At 39.0% G+C, this 16,796-nt stretch overlaps 2 protein-coding genes across 5 annotated transcripts in view; one reads left to right on the top strand and one right to left on the bottom strand.

Annotated features, from left to right (window-relative positions):
* Positions 1-16,796, top strand: part of LOC125659626 (2'-deoxynucleoside 5'-phosphate N-hydrolase 1-like) — a 370,196-nt gene that overhangs the window by 7,220 nt on the left and 346,180 nt on the right. The window lies entirely within an intron of this gene.
* The window catches only part of LOC125659079 (uncharacterized), a 47,980-nt gene continuing 32,034 nt past the window's right edge, over positions 851-16,796 (bottom strand). For 3 of the 4 annotated variants that reach the window (XM_048890626.2, XM_056149642.1, XM_056149641.1), the window contains exons 5-6: positions 10,581-10,739; positions 851-1,111 (exon numbers count right to left, since the gene is read on the bottom strand). In XM_048890626.2, coding sequence (XP_048746583.1) covers positions 10,596-10,739 — 144 coding nt within the window. In that variant the 3' untranslated portion in view covers positions 851-1,111; positions 10,581-10,595. Of the gene's footprint in view, positions 1,130-10,580; positions 10,740-16,796 lie in introns of all 4 variants that reach the window. The other variant, XM_048890627.2, reaches the window with a different exon arrangement.

Genomic DNA, 16,796 nt, shown 5'->3' with positions numbered 1-16,796 from the left:
TGGCGCTTGTGTAGGGAAAAGGGGGTGGCTCTGAATGCAGCTAGGCAGTATGCAGTCCTGAAACAATAAAATTCGGGCACAGTTGTGTGGTTTTGGGACAGGCTGACACAGAAAGTTTAGGTTTGCAAGTGATGCAGCTGGTAAAAAAGAACCCAAGATGACGGTGTGGTATACCTTGTGGAATAGTTTGTTTATAGCTAGACAAGATGACGGCGTGGTATACCTTGTGAATAGTTTGTTTATAGATTATAGATATTCAAAATGTCGAGTGCCTGTGGCGTGGTCTAAATATCAGCGAGTATGCATTGATATTGTTGGAGATAATACATGTCGAAGTGTGACCGCATGGGTCGGTGCTTTGTTGTGACGTCACTGATATACTTTCGCTGAATCAAACAGTAGGAGGTAGAATGACCTAGTCAATATTGTAGTAATTAAAGTAAGATATTGTGATTGGATTGATTATAGTCAGGGATTTGCCTGTTCTCGTTTTACGTTTATTAAGACATTCGTAAAATAAATTGGATGAACGTGTATAACAATATCATTAGACCTGTTGTTTGTAAGTCACGTAGTTGATGTCAACCATTCACTTTATTATCGAAAATATGGATGTAAATTATAAAGTTGGATATATCTTTGTCGCTACTGAAAATACACATTTCTCACCAAACATTTTGAGCACCGGCTTTTGTTCTCCTTGAGGTTCATAAATCCGGGTTACAATACATCACGGCTTTATATTTGATGAGGTATCATGGACGCCAGCCCAGTAAGAATATGGGCAAAGTTCGATAAGGTCTACAAAGCACTGTACGCAGTAAAGTTAGAAAGAACTCAAAATTTGATGATCAAGAAACACAGTTTATTTAAAAGCATCTCAATCAATGACTAACAATAAACACTATTCCACATTAATTTCCGCATAAAGAATTACATTAGAAATGAAGATTGTTGGTGATCTCTGCAAAACTTTATTGTTGTAGAATGACTTGTAAATTACAATAACACAGATAGATGTACACAGAAAGTGAAGTCAGGAGGCCAAACATCAACAAACATTTAACATCCGTATACTGCAACCTGTCGAACCTTCTTCTTCGCCAACTGCCTGGTAAAAGTGAATATCCTACGTTAAACATATAGAGGGAAATTAATGAAAGTTGGGATATAGAAGTATTCATACAAACATTCCGTGTGTATAATCATGAAAAATTCAATTTCACAATAAATTACTACATGGAAATATTAAGAATTTTATTGAAGAGGAGAGCTCTTCGTTATAATTATGATTTACGATACATTAACTAGCTAGTGTACAATTTTACTGTTTATTTCTATATATTGCAAGTAGTGCAGTGTATTATCAATATATTTGTAGTATAAAAGGAAACTTAATTCTTTTGCAAATGCACGAACCATAGGATGAAGTAACATAAACAGAGATCGATATTCTGGAAAAGTCACATATTTTTAAACAAATGATGTAATTAAAATAAATAGAGATCTAATGCAAAATAAAAGCCAATGATTGGTCTGGATAATGACCATTTTAACCCATCTTTAGACCGCGGAAATTATATGGTTCTATGATAAATGGAGACCCAGGAAAAACAAATCAACGCCAACACGACATGTAACTTCCATCATACTCCAGATAAACATTAATTAGGAACGTGCACACCATACTTATTGGAGACTCTGACGCTAAATCTTCCCTGTATAATGCATACGCTTTAGCTCTATCCTTTTACTGGGAAATATTATTTTCCATTGAGTGATTAAAGCGACGCAGGGATTGACAATTCGCTATAGAGGAAACTAGGACTTCTTTCTGGTGACACTTTGGAGATCACATCGATGTGATTTTTCTGAAAATGTGAAAAGGGAAAGGTACACTACAGCCCTACAAAGCGGAACATTGCCTTGCACACAGACACGGGGAAAACCAAATATAGGGATTGACATGTCTATCCTAGATTTCGTTTATTGATTTCAGTAAGAAAATTTAACTAAATCTTGCACACAAAGATTTTCGGAATTTCCCTAAGTGACCTTGGCATTGACCTTGTACATGACACATAATGCATTGCCTGCAAACCTACCGGAACTTGTAAGGACAAATCTAGTCTAAACAAACTAGTCTACCATTTGATTCATCCCAAACCCGAAACAGGAAACGGCACGGCGACGTTAGTTCACGATTGTTGTAACTAGATTTATGTTTAATTGTTTGACCTATCTTTGTTGTAACTAGATTTATGTTTAATTGTTTGACCTATCTTTGTTGTTGCTAGATTTATGTGAGTGTTTTTTCCCCAGCGCTCGGTATTACCGTAGTTCTAAGTCCCCAGCGCCCGGTATTATAGGAATGAGAGTACCAAACCCCCGTATGCGTAACCCGGACGGAGTTTACCCAAGATTGAGCGGAGGTATAAATGTCTAGGTGTTGCGTGATTGGTTAATATCAAGAGTGAAATTATTTGGAATTGAAAGAAATATTATAGAGGTTCAAATTAATTGTCAGGATGAAAAATTATCGCACAAAATCGAGAAATGACTGAGGAAATTACCATGGTAGGGGTGTGCTTAAAATGAAGTGTGTAATTTACTGCAGATTGCAATGTGTTGTAAAAAAGTACAAATATGGCCTATAAAAGGCACGGGACCCTATATATTTTTTGTCATTTTTTATCAACACTTGGAATGAACTTAAAATGTTTGCGGTCATTTCTTTAAAATCGATATAGTTAATTAGTGAGAGGGCCAAAGGTTAACATTGAGGTCTATGGGAAAAGAATTGGTACTCTTTTCCCATTATCGTAGTTCTAAGTCCCCAGCGCCCGGTATTACCGTAGTTCTAAGTCCCCAGCGCCCGGTATTATCGTAGTTCTAAGTCCCCGGCACACGGTATCACCGTAGTTCTAAGTCCCCAGCGTCCGGTATTATCGTAGTTCTAAGTCCCCAGCGCCCGATATTATCGTAGTTCTAAGTCTCCAGCGCCCGGTATTACCGTAGTTCTAAGTCCCCAGCGCCCGGTATTATCGTAGTTCTAAGTCCCCGGCACACGGTATCACCGTAATTCTAAGTCCCCAGCGCCCGGTATTACCGTAGTTCTAAGTCTCCGACACACGGTGTCACCGTAGTTCTAAGTCCCCAGCGTCCGGTATTATCGTAGTTCTAAGTCCCCAGCGCCCGATATTATCGTAGTTCTAAGTCTCCAGCGCCCGGTATTACCGTAGTTCTAAGTCCCCAGCGCCCGGTATTATCGTAGTTCTAAGTCCCCGGCACACGGTATCACCGTAATTCTAAGTCCCCAGCGCCCGGTATTACCGTAGTTCTAAGTCTCCGGCACACGGTGTCACCGTAGTTCTAAGTCCCCAGCGTCCGGTATTATCGTAGTTCTAAGTCCCCAGCGCCCGGTATTATCGTAGTTCTAAGTCCCCGGCACACGGTATCACCGTAATTCTAAGTCCCCAGCGCCCGGTATTACCGTAGTTCTAAGTCTCCGACACACGGTGTCACCGTAGTTCTAAGTCCCCAGCGTCCGGTATTATCGTAGTTCTAAGTCCCCAGCGCCCGATATTATCGTAGTTCTAAGTCTCCAGCGCCCGGTATTACCGTAGTTCTAAGTCCCCAGCGCCCGGTATTATCGTAGTTCTAAGTCCCCGGCACACGGTATCACCGTAATTCTAAGTCCCCAGCGCCCGGTATTACCGTAGTTCTAAGTCTCCGGCACACGGTGTCACCGTAGTTCTAAGTCCCCAGCGCCCGGTATTATCGTAGTTCTAAGTCCCCGGCACACGGTATCACCGTAATTCTAAGTCCCCAGCGCCCGGTATTACCGTAGTTCTAAGTCTCCGGCACACGGTGTCACCGTAGTTCTAAGTCCCCAGCGCCCGGTATTATCGTAGTTCTAAGTCCCCGGCACACGGTATCACCGTAATTCTAAGTCCCCAGCGCCCGGTATTACCGTAGTTCTAAGTCTCCGACACACGGTGTCACCGTAGTTCTAAGTCCCCAGCGTCCGGTATTATCGTAGTTCTAAGTCCCCAGCGCCCGATATTATCGTAGTTCTAAGTCTCCAGCGCCCGGTATTACCGTAGTTCTAAGTCCCCAGCGCCCGGTATTATCGTAGTTCTAAGTCCCCGGCACACGGTATCACCGTAATTCTAAGTCCCCAGCGCCCGGTATTACCGTAGTTCTAAGTCTCCGGCACACGGTGTCACCGTAGTTCTAAGTCCCCAGCGTCCGGTATTATCGTAGTTCTAAGTCCCCAGCGCCCGGTATTATCGTAGTTCTAAGTCCCCGGCACACGGTATTACCGTAGTTCTAAGTCCCCAGTGCCCGGTATTATCGTAGTTCTAAGTCTCCAGCGCCCGGTATTATTGTAGTTCTAAGTCTCCAGCGCCCGGTATTACCGTAGTTCTAAGTCCCCAGCGCCCGGTATTATTTTAGTTCTAAGTCCCCAGCACCCGGTATTATCGTAGTTCTAAGTCCCCGGCACACGGTATCACCGTAATTCTAAGTCCCCAGCGTCCGGTATCACCGTAGTTCTAAGTCTCCGGCACACGGTGTCACCGTAGTTCTAAGTCCCCAGCGTCCGGTATTATCGTAGTTCTAAGTCCCCAGCGCCCGATATTATCGTAGTTCTAAGTCTCCAGCGCCCGGTATTATTTTAGTTCTAAGTCCCCAGCACCCGGTATTATCGTAGTTCTAAGTCCCCGGCACACGGTATCACCGTAATTCTAAGTCCCCAGCGCCCGGTATTACCGTAGTTCTAAGTCTCCGGCACACGGTGTCACCGTAGTTCTAAGTCCCCAGCGTCCGGTATTATCGTAGTTCTAAGTCCCCAGCGCCCGATGTTATCGTAGTTCTAAGTCTCCAGCGCCCGGTATTACCGTAGTTCTAAGTCCCCAGCGCCCGGTATTACCGTAGTTCTAAGTCCCCAGCGCCCGATATTATCGTAGTTCTAAGTCCCCAGCGTCCGGTATTATCGTAGTTCTAAGTCCCCAGCGCCCGATGTTATCGTAGTTCTAAGTCTCCAGCGCCCGGTATTACCGTAGTTCTAAGTCCCCAGCGTCCGGTATTACCGTAGTTCTAAGTCCCCAGCGCCCGGTATTATCGTAGTTCTAAGTCTCCAGCGCCCGGTATTATTGTAGTTCTAAGTCTCCAGCGCCCGGTATTACCGTAGTTCTAAGTCCCCAGCGCCCGGTATTATTTTAGTTCTAAGTCCCCAGCACCCGGTATTATCGTATTTCTAAGTCCCCAGCGCCCGGTATTACCGTAGTTCTAAGTCCCCAGCGCCCGGTATTATTTTAGTTTTAAGTCCCCAGCGCCCGGTATTACCGTAGTTCTAAGTCTCCGGCACACGGTATCACCGTAGTTCTAAGTCCCCAGCGCCCGGTATTACCGTAGTTCTAAGTCCCCGGCACACGGTATTGTCGTAGTTCTACGTCTCCAGCGCCCGGTATTATCGTAGTTCTAAGTCCCCAGCGCCCGGTATTACCGTAGTTCTAAGTCCCCGGCACACGGTATTGTCGTAGTTCTAAGTCTCCAGCGCCCGGTATTATCGTAGTTCTAAGTCCCCAGCGCCCGGTATTACCGTAGTTCTAAGTCCCCGGCACACCGTATCACCGTAGTTCTAAGTAAAAGTCACGGCGCGGTTGTTTTTTTTTTTTTTTATATAGCATTCAAAACGGAGCGCCCGTATCACTATGGGCGTTGGTATGATACAGAACCGCCTGCTGTGACGGTAAGCGCTATGCATTACTGGTTGAATTTTGTGGCACTTCACCGAAAGCTGTTACCGTCCCTACGTGAGTGAACAATTCGTGAATGGAACGTAAAATAATATACAGTTGAAAATGTTAATTAGGTAAGACATATTTCTAAAGTGAAATTGTAAACATTGCTCACTAACCATGTAATTGTTACATTGCAATAAATCAGGGCTATGTTTCCAGTTGGAAACCATAAACTGAATTCTAAACTAATTTGTTTGCAACAAGTTAGCCTAATGTTCCAGCATTCAGTGATTACATCCGGGGCTCACGGACCAGTGGCAGCCTTGAATACATACATAAAGGACACAAGGAGAACCAATAAGAGAAGAAACAAGAGGCCCATGGGCCACATCGCTCACCTGAGTCACCTTGGCCCATATCTGAAGACTTTCCATATATATTTGCATGTAAAACCTTAGTCCCTATTATGACCCAAACTACCCTTTGCAAACTGGAATCTACACTATATCAGAAAGCTTTCATGTAAATGTTAACTTCTTTGGCCCAATGGTTCTTGAGAAGAAGATTTTTAAAGCTTTTTCCTATATTTGTATGTAAAACTTTGACACCCCCCCCCCTTGTGGCCCCATCCTACACCCCGGGGGCCATGATTTGAACAAACTTGAATCTGCATTATGTCAGAACGTTTTCTTGTAAATATCAGCTTTTCTGACTCAGTGGTTATTGAGAAAAAGATTTTAACTATATATTTGTATGTAAAACTTTGATCCCCCTTGGGGCCCCATCCTACCCCCGGGGGCCATGATTTGAACAAACTTGAATCTGCACTATGTCAGAAAGTTTTCATGTAAAAATCAGCTTTTCTGGCTCAGTGGTTCTTGAGAAGAAGATTTTTCCTATATATTTGTATGTAAAACTTTGATCCCCTATTGTGGCCCCATCCAACCCCCAGAGCCCGTGATTTAAACAAACTTGAATCTGAATTATGTCAGGAAGCTTTCATGTAAATCTCAGCTTTTCTGGCTTAGTGGTTCTTGAGAAGAAGATTTTTAAATTTGTTCTCTATATATTTGTGTGTAAAACTTTGATCCCCCTTGGGGCCCCATCTTATCCCCGGGGGCCATGATTTGAACAAACTTGAATCTGCACTATGTCAGAAAGTTTTCATGTAAAAATCAGCTTTTCTGGCTCAGTGGTTCTTGAGAAGAAGATTTTTAAAGATTTTTCCTATATATTTGTATGTAAAACTTTGATCCCCTATTGTGGCCCCATCCAACCCCAGGGGCCCATGATTTGAACAAACTTGAATCTGCATTATGTCAGGAAGCTTTCATGTAAATCTCAGCTTTTCTGGCTTAGTGGTTCTTGAGAAGAAGATTTTTAAAGTTTTTCCCTATATATTTGTATGTAAAACTTTGATCCCCCCTTGTGGCCCCATCCTACCACCGGGGGCCATGATTAAAACAAACTCAAATCTGCAATATGTCAGGAATCTTTCAGGTAAATTTCAGTTCTTCTGGCCCAGTGGTTCTTGAGAAGAAGATTTTTAAATGACCCCACCCTATTTTTGCATTTTTGTGATTATCTCCCCTTTGAAAGGGACATGGCCCTTCATTTGAACAAACTTGAAAGCCCTTCACCCAAGGATGCTTTTGGCCATGTTTGGTTGAAATTGGCCCAGTGGTTCATGAGAAGAAGATGAAAATGTGAAAAGTTTACAGACAGACGGACAGACAGACAGACGGACGCCGGACAAAATATGATCAGAAAAGCTCACTTGAACCTTCGGTTCAGGTGAGCTAAAAATATCAACTTATTTTTAGCTTCATGGCATCTTGAACCTAGACCAAAGATTTTCAAATGTGCAAACTAATGAAGGTTAACCGCAAAATTCGTGGGTAAGTGACTCTGGCGTCAAACACTTAAAATACACATGTATGTTTGGATATGACTGGTATAAATGAAACAAACAAACACTAGTAAAAATATCGAAAAATAGTAGAAAACCATGAATCGATTTAAACCGGATATTGTCATATCAAACACAGCGAGACGGACCAGTGCAAAACTATTCAATCATAAAAATTTGTATGACGCTTGGGACTCAGTTGTTAAAGGAATCGTTTTCAAAATTTTGTCAGAAAAGAGTAATCATATAAAAATCGAACGTTTCTATGTATTTGTGTCAATTTTTACCATTGTGTGAAAATATGTTTGATTACATAGATATATATTTTCTCAAATATTCAAACATGTCAATTAGTGAGAAATGAATCAATTTTAGTGAGTGCGGAGAAGTTGGGGCCTTCTCTTTGGTAATGATTTCTTGTACTACTTATGATTTCATTCAACATTGTAGTTTAGAAATGTAATATACTCTTAGAAGTATTGTAAATATCAACCAGTTTCCTTGCGTATAGAAAGAGTTAACAATGAATAATATGCTAATCATTTATTCATTATGAAATTATGAGGAGGAGGGGGGTATTCGGTTTTGTGTCCTATAAATTCAATTAATCTGCAGCTGATCATATTTCTGCTAACACACTTTGTGGTTACGTTCAGAAGATGACATCAATGATTGCTCTAAATGATATGATATATAGTTTCACAATTCGTTTCTAATCACTGAAAGGCTTTTCTAGCTATATCTCAGACAATTGGTCAATGATGTACATGTACCACTTACATATAAAATGCACATATAGCAATTTTCATTATGATCCGCCACTTCGTTCGAAAGGTAAGAGGCCAGTCCCGAACTATATGGACAAGCCTCATACATCAACATACTATTTACATTTTAAAATATAATTTTGCAAAAGGAGTCAATAAGGGATTCAATATATCAAGTTAAACGCACTCGTTTCTCGACGTTAACCTTGACATAGACAGTTGACATCCAGTAGTCGACACTTTAACCTTGACATAGACAGTTGACATCCAGCAGTCGACACTTTAACCTTGACATAGACAGTTGACAATCCAGCAGTCGACACTTTAACCTTGACATAGACAGTTGATATCCAGCAGTCGACACTTTAACCTTGACATAGACAGTTGATATCCAGCTGTCGACACTTTAACCTTGACATAGACAGTTGACATCCAGCAGTCGACACTTTAACCTTGACATAGATAGTTGACATCCACAAGTCGACACTTTAACCTTGACATAGACAGTTGACATCCAGCAGTCGACACTTTAACCTTGACATAGATAGTTGACATCCATAAGTCGACACTTTAACCTTGACATAGATAGTTGACATCCACAAGTCGACACTTTAACCTTGACATAGATAGTTGACATCAACAAGTCGACACTTTAACTTTGACATAGACAGTTGACATCCAGCAGTCAACACTTTAACCTTGATATAAACAGTTGACATCCACAAGTCGACACTTTAACTTTGACATAGGCAGTTAACATCCAGCAGTCCATCCAGCAGTCGACACGTTTAACCTTGACATAGACAGTAGAAATCCAGCAGTCGACATTTTAACCTTGACATAGACAGTTAACTTCCACCAATCGACACTTTAACCTTGACATAGACAGTTGACATCCAGCAGTCGACACTTTAACTTTGACATAGACAGTTGACATCCAGCAGTCGACACTTTAACTTTGACATAGACAGTTGTCATCCACCAGTCAACACGTTAACCCTCTGAGCTATCCAGCTATGCAATTAGGTTTAAAAGCGAGTATACAAGTATTGCTGATATTCCGCCATTATGACGATCCGTGTGTTTTTCCTCCTTAAACTTGAAAATCAATAGGAACCTAAGTATTCAAGGAAGATAATATCCCCGCCTATGAAATATGGTCAAACTCTTATACACAATGGTGCACAGTGTACCTATCATCTTGAAAGTAATATAGACTTATACCCCATTATGTAATATCAGTATTTATGTAATACTATTATTAGTAAAATATCTTATGCAACACCCTATTACCGATATAAAAATACCGGAAGTCCCGGTTCCTTCTTGGTCGTATTCGACTAGCATTGAAAACCCATATTAATCTATATCAGACCAATTCTCATGTATGGAGGTGAGACATAGAAATACATAAATCGGAGGAGACGAACAAAGATCAAAGTATTTCCAAAATACCCGGTAATCATAAGATATTGAAAGCTAATATATTGGAGTTTGAAATGGTTATAGATGAAATCAGAAGACGCTGGAAGTGCATTGGTTGCGTAGTATGACACCAAAACAACGACCATTTTGTTACAGCTTTAACTTAGTTCCCAGAGAGACATCCGATTAACAGAATGATTTCTACACATTTAAACATATATCTATTGAATTATCAGAGAGAGCGATTCTTCAGTTGGGGAGAGACTCTAATTGCACAAATGATATATATTTGGTTCTCCATTATACAGCACATTGCAGATTAAAGTTTAATTGGTTTAGAGCTAGGTCTATCAAGAATTACAGAACTTTCTCCAATTCATTTAGAGATATCTTCAATTCGATGCAATTGAGTTGAAGAGGGCGTAAATCACAACACCAGATTAACGCACCACACTGTAGCATGAAGAGGGTGTAAACCACAACACCAGAATAACGCACCATACTGTAGCTCGAAGAGGGCGTAAACCACAACACCAGATTAACACTCCAGACTGTAGCATGCTCTTATAATTTGACATATCTAAGAGATATCGTCAAGATGATAAACATTAGGGGGGGGGGGGTATAAAACGGCCAGTCCCATACATGGTAATCTGGATAGAGAGTGTGGAAGCTACATGATATCTACAGAAGGACGGAGTAAGGAGTTTTTATATCATTATATATAATTACCTTTGTGAAAGACAGTTATTCCTCACCCTCCATATCAATGTCATTACATTTGTAGTTGTAGATTTTGTCGAAGCCAGCATGCTGGAGATTACGGTACACTGTCGCCTTCACGCGAGGTTGGGCAGGGCGTATGAGGTTCAATGGGCAAATGCACCGTATCTGAAAATATATATACACAGATGTGGCAATTTCAATTTGTAGAAAACACAGATATCATGTAAAAAGAAAATACAGTTATCATATAAAAAATACAGTTATCATATAAAAAATACAGTTATTTAAAAATACAGTTATCATATAAAAATTCATTTGCTGAGTAATGGCCTGGCCTGTTGTAGAAAAAAACATCAACATGTTCACTTATCCGATAAATGTAAGTCAGATTTAGCATCCGAATAATTCGTGGTTGCGTGCATCTATTAATGCATCATTGATAGAACTTTTAACCATGTATATGTAAATAGCTTCTTGAAACTGGGCCTTCTAAATACGTATATTTACCAAAAACTGATAAATTACTCATTCAGAAACACAGCTGGACAGATACCGAATCCTAGCCAGTGGCGGATTTAAGGGGGGGGGGGGCACCAGCGCCCCCTCCCCCCTAAAATTTTCAAATTTAAGGTAAATCGTGGTATCTTGTTTAGAAAAATGTACTAAACGATAAAAGAAGCAATAATTTCTTTCACTCCCGGAGAAATAAATAAAAAATCTTTTGATTTCTTGAAATACTGTATTGGGAGAACTTAATTTTTTCCAAAAAAAATCCTTAAAATTTGCATCATTTTTATTAATTTTACCTTATAAAAAATGATAGAAAATAGTACAAATGACTACATAGGAGACATATTTAAAGCTTTATAAAACCTGTAAAATCCAGGAGTTTCCGGGGACATCGCCCCCTGGACCATTGGGGGCCTCAAGGCAGCCCCCAGACCCCCTGCCTCAAAAAGTGGCTCCCCCCGTAGCCACAATTCCTGGATCCGCCCCTGCTAACTATAACTGGTTATATTAGAGACTTAACAGAGATGAGCAATTCCTTCGGCGGTTTGTTTACAGAATTTGAAATACATGTATGTGAGGGGCCTAGATAGCCTATATATATTCTTAAGTTCTGTTTAGTGCTTTGATAAATCGATGTTAATCAAAATAAGTTTATTTCATTCCTATCATAAATTAGAACCGAACTTCACAAGTTTGGAAATGATTAACAAATATACTATATAAGGAATTCGCAAACATTTGCTGAAAAATCGCCGATTTGGTCGACTTTTGGTCGTGTGCCACCTTTTGAAACTACACTTTTAATTTACTTTGAAGTGATATCTTATGAAATATCATATTTCAAAAGTTTTGTTGATAGTATTTGGAAGGTTTGAGCACGTTATCTTTGATTACCAGAATGGTATACGTTATTTAAACAAAATGTGCCTTTTTAACGAAATGAATGCGGGCCACAAGTTAATGCGGGACTTGGACTTATATATATTTTTAATTATGTTTCTTGTTTTATGAATATATATATGCATTCTATTGATGGATCATGCACAAAAGTTTTGATCATGTAGCCTGGGGATAATAGTTCGTTAGCATTAAGCACTCTAAAAGCTAACTGTTCATAGGGGGTTTGAAAATAGTTCTTTTGACATTTCATCCGGAAACATTAATGAATTTGTTAATTCGTTGTAAACAATGATTTACTTAACGAACTTTTCTTCAGATGCATTTATCATATTGATCATTTAAAATTTCTTAACTATCTGTTTCATAGTGACATGTACACACAGTTACTATGAAGTTGATATTAAAAAGATCCTGGGGTTCCTTATTGACAGTATCTTCGTAGTCTTTGGTTATCAGGTCTTCCAACAGTCTGTTGGAATTCCCATGGGCACGATTTTTGCTCCTTTATTAGCTAACCTGTTTTTATATTCTTATGAGGCAGAAATTACTCAAAAACTTCTACATGAGAAGAAAAAATCTCTTGCTGTGACATTCAAGTCGACAGATATATCGACGACGTTTTATCTATTAACAATAATCATTTTTATTCATATGTCGATTCGATATATCAAATCTGCTTCGTACTTATATATGTTATGAACATAAAGTATATGACCATAGTGAGTCATAATTTAATTTTTTTCACTATGTATTTCATTGAAAAATCCATTTTTATAAACACTTATTTTGAGGTCAATATCAAATCGATTTTCATAATTTTTTCACTTAATTATGCAACATTGTTCAAATTTTCTTTTCTTTGGATGTTAAACAAGTTGTGATATATTGATCATTGAGAATAATTCATCAAATCATCACGGCAAATTTTCTAATCTCAAAATGCTACAATTTCTTACCAAATTTGTGCCGTAAAATTTCAATTTCGTATTTGATGGGTGATTATTACCACAACACCTACAGATAAATTTATTTTGAAATTATATGTAAAAAAAAACAAACAAAAAAACAAAACAAAAAACAAAAAAAAAAAAAAAAAAAAAAAATACAAACAATCCTGCATTTTATGATATTATATCCATAGAAATGAGCTATAAATAACGTTGCAATAAGTGTTTTCAAAAAAGTCGTTTTCAATGAAATATATAGTGAAAAAAATTAAATGGCCGGGTACTGTAGATATATACCACAAACTTCAGCTTCCTGTATATGGTGTTTATGTCTCTCAACTGATTCGAGACACAAGAGCTTGTTTTGCGTATGATCAGATTTTAAATCGAGGCAGGCTATTGACAAACAAGTACCCATGGACTCAGTAGTCTCGTTTAAAGTCAGCATTTGGCAAATTCTATGGTCGTTATAACGATTAGGTTTGCTAATACAACATGTCATTGGGCAAGTGCTGTCTGAAGTTTTTCATATCAATTTCTTTACACACTGACTTTGACTACGGATTACTCCGTTTACCTGATCGAGATATAGTGCTCACGACGGGTGTGACCGGTCAACAGAGGATACTTACTCCTCCTTGGCCCCTGATCCCATCTCTTATATACCTAGGGATCCGTGTTTGCCCAACTCTTAATTCTGTATTCCTTATAGGAGTTATGAGATTGATCACTGTTACTTATCTTCAACTTTTCATGTAATATATTTTTGTAGACAGAGCTCGGGAACAGCTAGGGTGTTTTCCTCCTACAATCCTCGAATATTATCAGAGCTAGTATTGATCATTCATACGCTTGGCTTCAACACGCGTATCCCCAATAAACAAGAGTCTGCGTGATCAAGACAATTATAATTCGAAGAATCAGGTAAGTTTGGCTATTTATTTACAAGAAAGAATTGCCAGCCTGTGCAAAATACGTTACAGAAATACTTAATCTTGATATATTTAGCATGCAACACGTACCGCGTATTGTTGATAATTCCAGTATAATGGATTCATTGGCATAACACATATTTCCGAATGCAAATTTATTTTAACTATATTTTCTTTATGAATGACAAAGATAATCAATGTTCATGTTCACGTTGCAAACAATGCGAACGATAGTATTGTTTCGCCGCCAACCTTTTGGTCAATTTCTAAAACTTATCATTTTTAAATGATTTTCATGCCAATATAGATATTTATATGAATTTTCATAAAAAGTTGATTTTTTTTGACAAAACAAAGAAAGATAACTCTATAATTTGGATTAAAATCATGTATCTCACAATAGGAATAAATGGAAAACGGATTCCGAAAATATTTTTAAAACATCTTTCCGCCTTGAAACACAAATTCTTCTCTTCTTCTTTTTTTTTGGGGGGGGGGGGTACCATAAAATGTCATTTAACAAATTTATACTAAAACGTTTGTTGTTTCACGGGGGGGGGGGGGGGGGGGGGGGGGGGGGCGGGCGGTCGAGAGGCATAGCCTACATCGACTTCTCTTCGCAAGCATTCATATTTTGATTCTGGAAAACGTGTAAATGCCGGAGTCGGTGACGGTTTATGCTTCGACCGAACGTCGGTCGAAGCATAAACCGTCACCGACTCCGACAGATTACACGTTTTCAAAACATGAATGCTTGCGAAGAGAAGTCGATGTAGGCTATGCTTCTCGACTTCTCTAAAGAGAATAATGTGTACAGATCAAAACACAGTGAAAACACTCACTGTGATCAATTGCAGATGAGGTTGACGTGTGAGAAATGAAATTTAAGGTTAACCATTTTTTACTCAATAGATTAACACTGGTATTAAAGTAAAAGATTCAATTACTAATGGATTCTACTTTGCATTTTAGAAAATATCATTAACAAAATTGCAAAGATTTTTAAAATATACGAGTTGAAAATGTAGGCGGGAATCCAGAGTTAGCGTGCGTAGTTCTTTACACTTTCCCCTGTTCTGCCTCAAAACTAATTTCAGTGGAAGTTTTAGGACATTATTCCTGGTTGTAAAGAAAAATGAGAAAACGGAAATACTATACGAGGTTGACTTACAATGTACGTCAGCTCGTTTCATTAAATGGCAAACTATATATGTAAGATTTAACATTTAATGAGATTCCCATCGTCAATATTGCTTTGCAAGACAAATGATGCTTTTGCTCCGGGATATTATTTCATTAGATTTATTAGTACAAGCTGCTTCAATTTCCCGCCATTACTTTTCCATTGTTCTCTAATCCGCAATGTGATTGTTCTTAAGACAGTAAGATATTAAATCCACACATGCTACCGACAAATAAGTTGATGTTGCAGAGATTTCAACAATCTCCTTCGAAAATTCTATGATCGTTATAATGATTGGAAATGCCACCTGTCATTAGGTGGAATGCTGTATTTCACACCAATTGTTAGGCCGTTCTTTTCATACTGATTTTGAGTACGGATTATTGCGTTTACTTAATCAAGATCGAAAGTTCAAGGCGGATGTGACCTATCAACGGGGGAGACTTATTTCTCCTAGGCACCTGATCCCACTTGTGGTGTGTCCAGGGGTCTGTGTTTGCCCTACTCTAAATCTTATATTCTTTATAAGATTTGTGAGATTGATCACTGTTTGTTATCTTCACTTTTCTCTTGCCTTCCTCATGCAAACTTGATGTAAATTCTTTTTTTTTTTTTAAAATACTTGCTTGATACCGTTGTATTAGATATAATTGTAAAAAAAAAAAAAAAAAAAAAAAAACCACCACAAAAACCCACCACCATTTATTTTATATTTAGAGCATGATTTAAGATTTGTCGTTGTAGATTCTAATTCTTTACAGCATAATGCCTGGTTCCCACTGTCGTGCGATCCGTTACGAACACCACGATTGACCATTCGTAACTGATCGCGGAAGTTTTCTGGAATTTCAGGTTTTGATACGAGATGATGCGAGTTAATCCGTTCATCGGCGATTTGTTGCGCTTTGATCACTTTAGGCGATACGATGTGTTAACGATCAGATACGATCACATACGTTCTGATAAAATTGTCTGATCAAGTTCACGATCGGATCTCGATCTCATACAATCACCACGATCCGGGTCCCCGATTTGGGACGATCGTGTATGCGCAGATGCGTTCGTCTACGTTACGATACGTTAATTACGAACCGATGCGCAATGTTACGATAGGATACGATTGTGATAGCGATGTCTTTCACGATCAGAAGCGAGGATGATCATGATTTGAGTTACGATTGGACCCTGACGTGTATATATACAGCTCGACTGACCATTGACTTCATTTCTTAAAATATCTAGAAAGTGAACAATACAACCCCATTAACTGAGAATGGCGGGAAATTAGGTTACAGTGTGCTTAAATCATAACTACCGTGACAGATCGTGGGACATCGCAACAAAGCATGGTGTCTACATGTACCTTGTAAAAGACCATAACGATTTGGGAGCACGATTAGATGCGATATATTGCGCTTTGGCACGATGCAATGCGATCTAATGCGATTATAACGGCTAAAAATTAATCGTGTTGATTATAGAAAACATTTTGACAGTCAAAATTTTTTCTAAGATCAATACGATTGTCACGACTGACGCCAATATTAGGTAGGATTTGATACAATCACCACGGATAAGACCACGATTTCAATCGTGCCGCGAATCGTGATAGTGGGAACGTAGCACAACGATTTCTGGTTATAGATTCGGGTTACTCACAGCGTAATAAGATTTGTCGTGTAGACTCGGGTTACTCACAGCGTAATAAGATTTGTCGTGTAGACTCGGGTTAATCACAGTGTAATAAGAT

The sequence above is a fragment of the Ostrea edulis genome, chromosome 9, assembly GCF_947568905.1.
Source record: "Ostrea edulis chromosome 9, xbOstEdul1.1, whole genome shotgun sequence".
Classification (NCBI taxonomy): Eukaryota; Metazoa; Mollusca; class Bivalvia; order Ostreida; family Ostreidae; genus Ostrea; species Ostrea edulis.
Note: the sequence above shows the minus strand (reverse complement) of the source record. Positions and strands in the feature narration are given on the sequence as shown.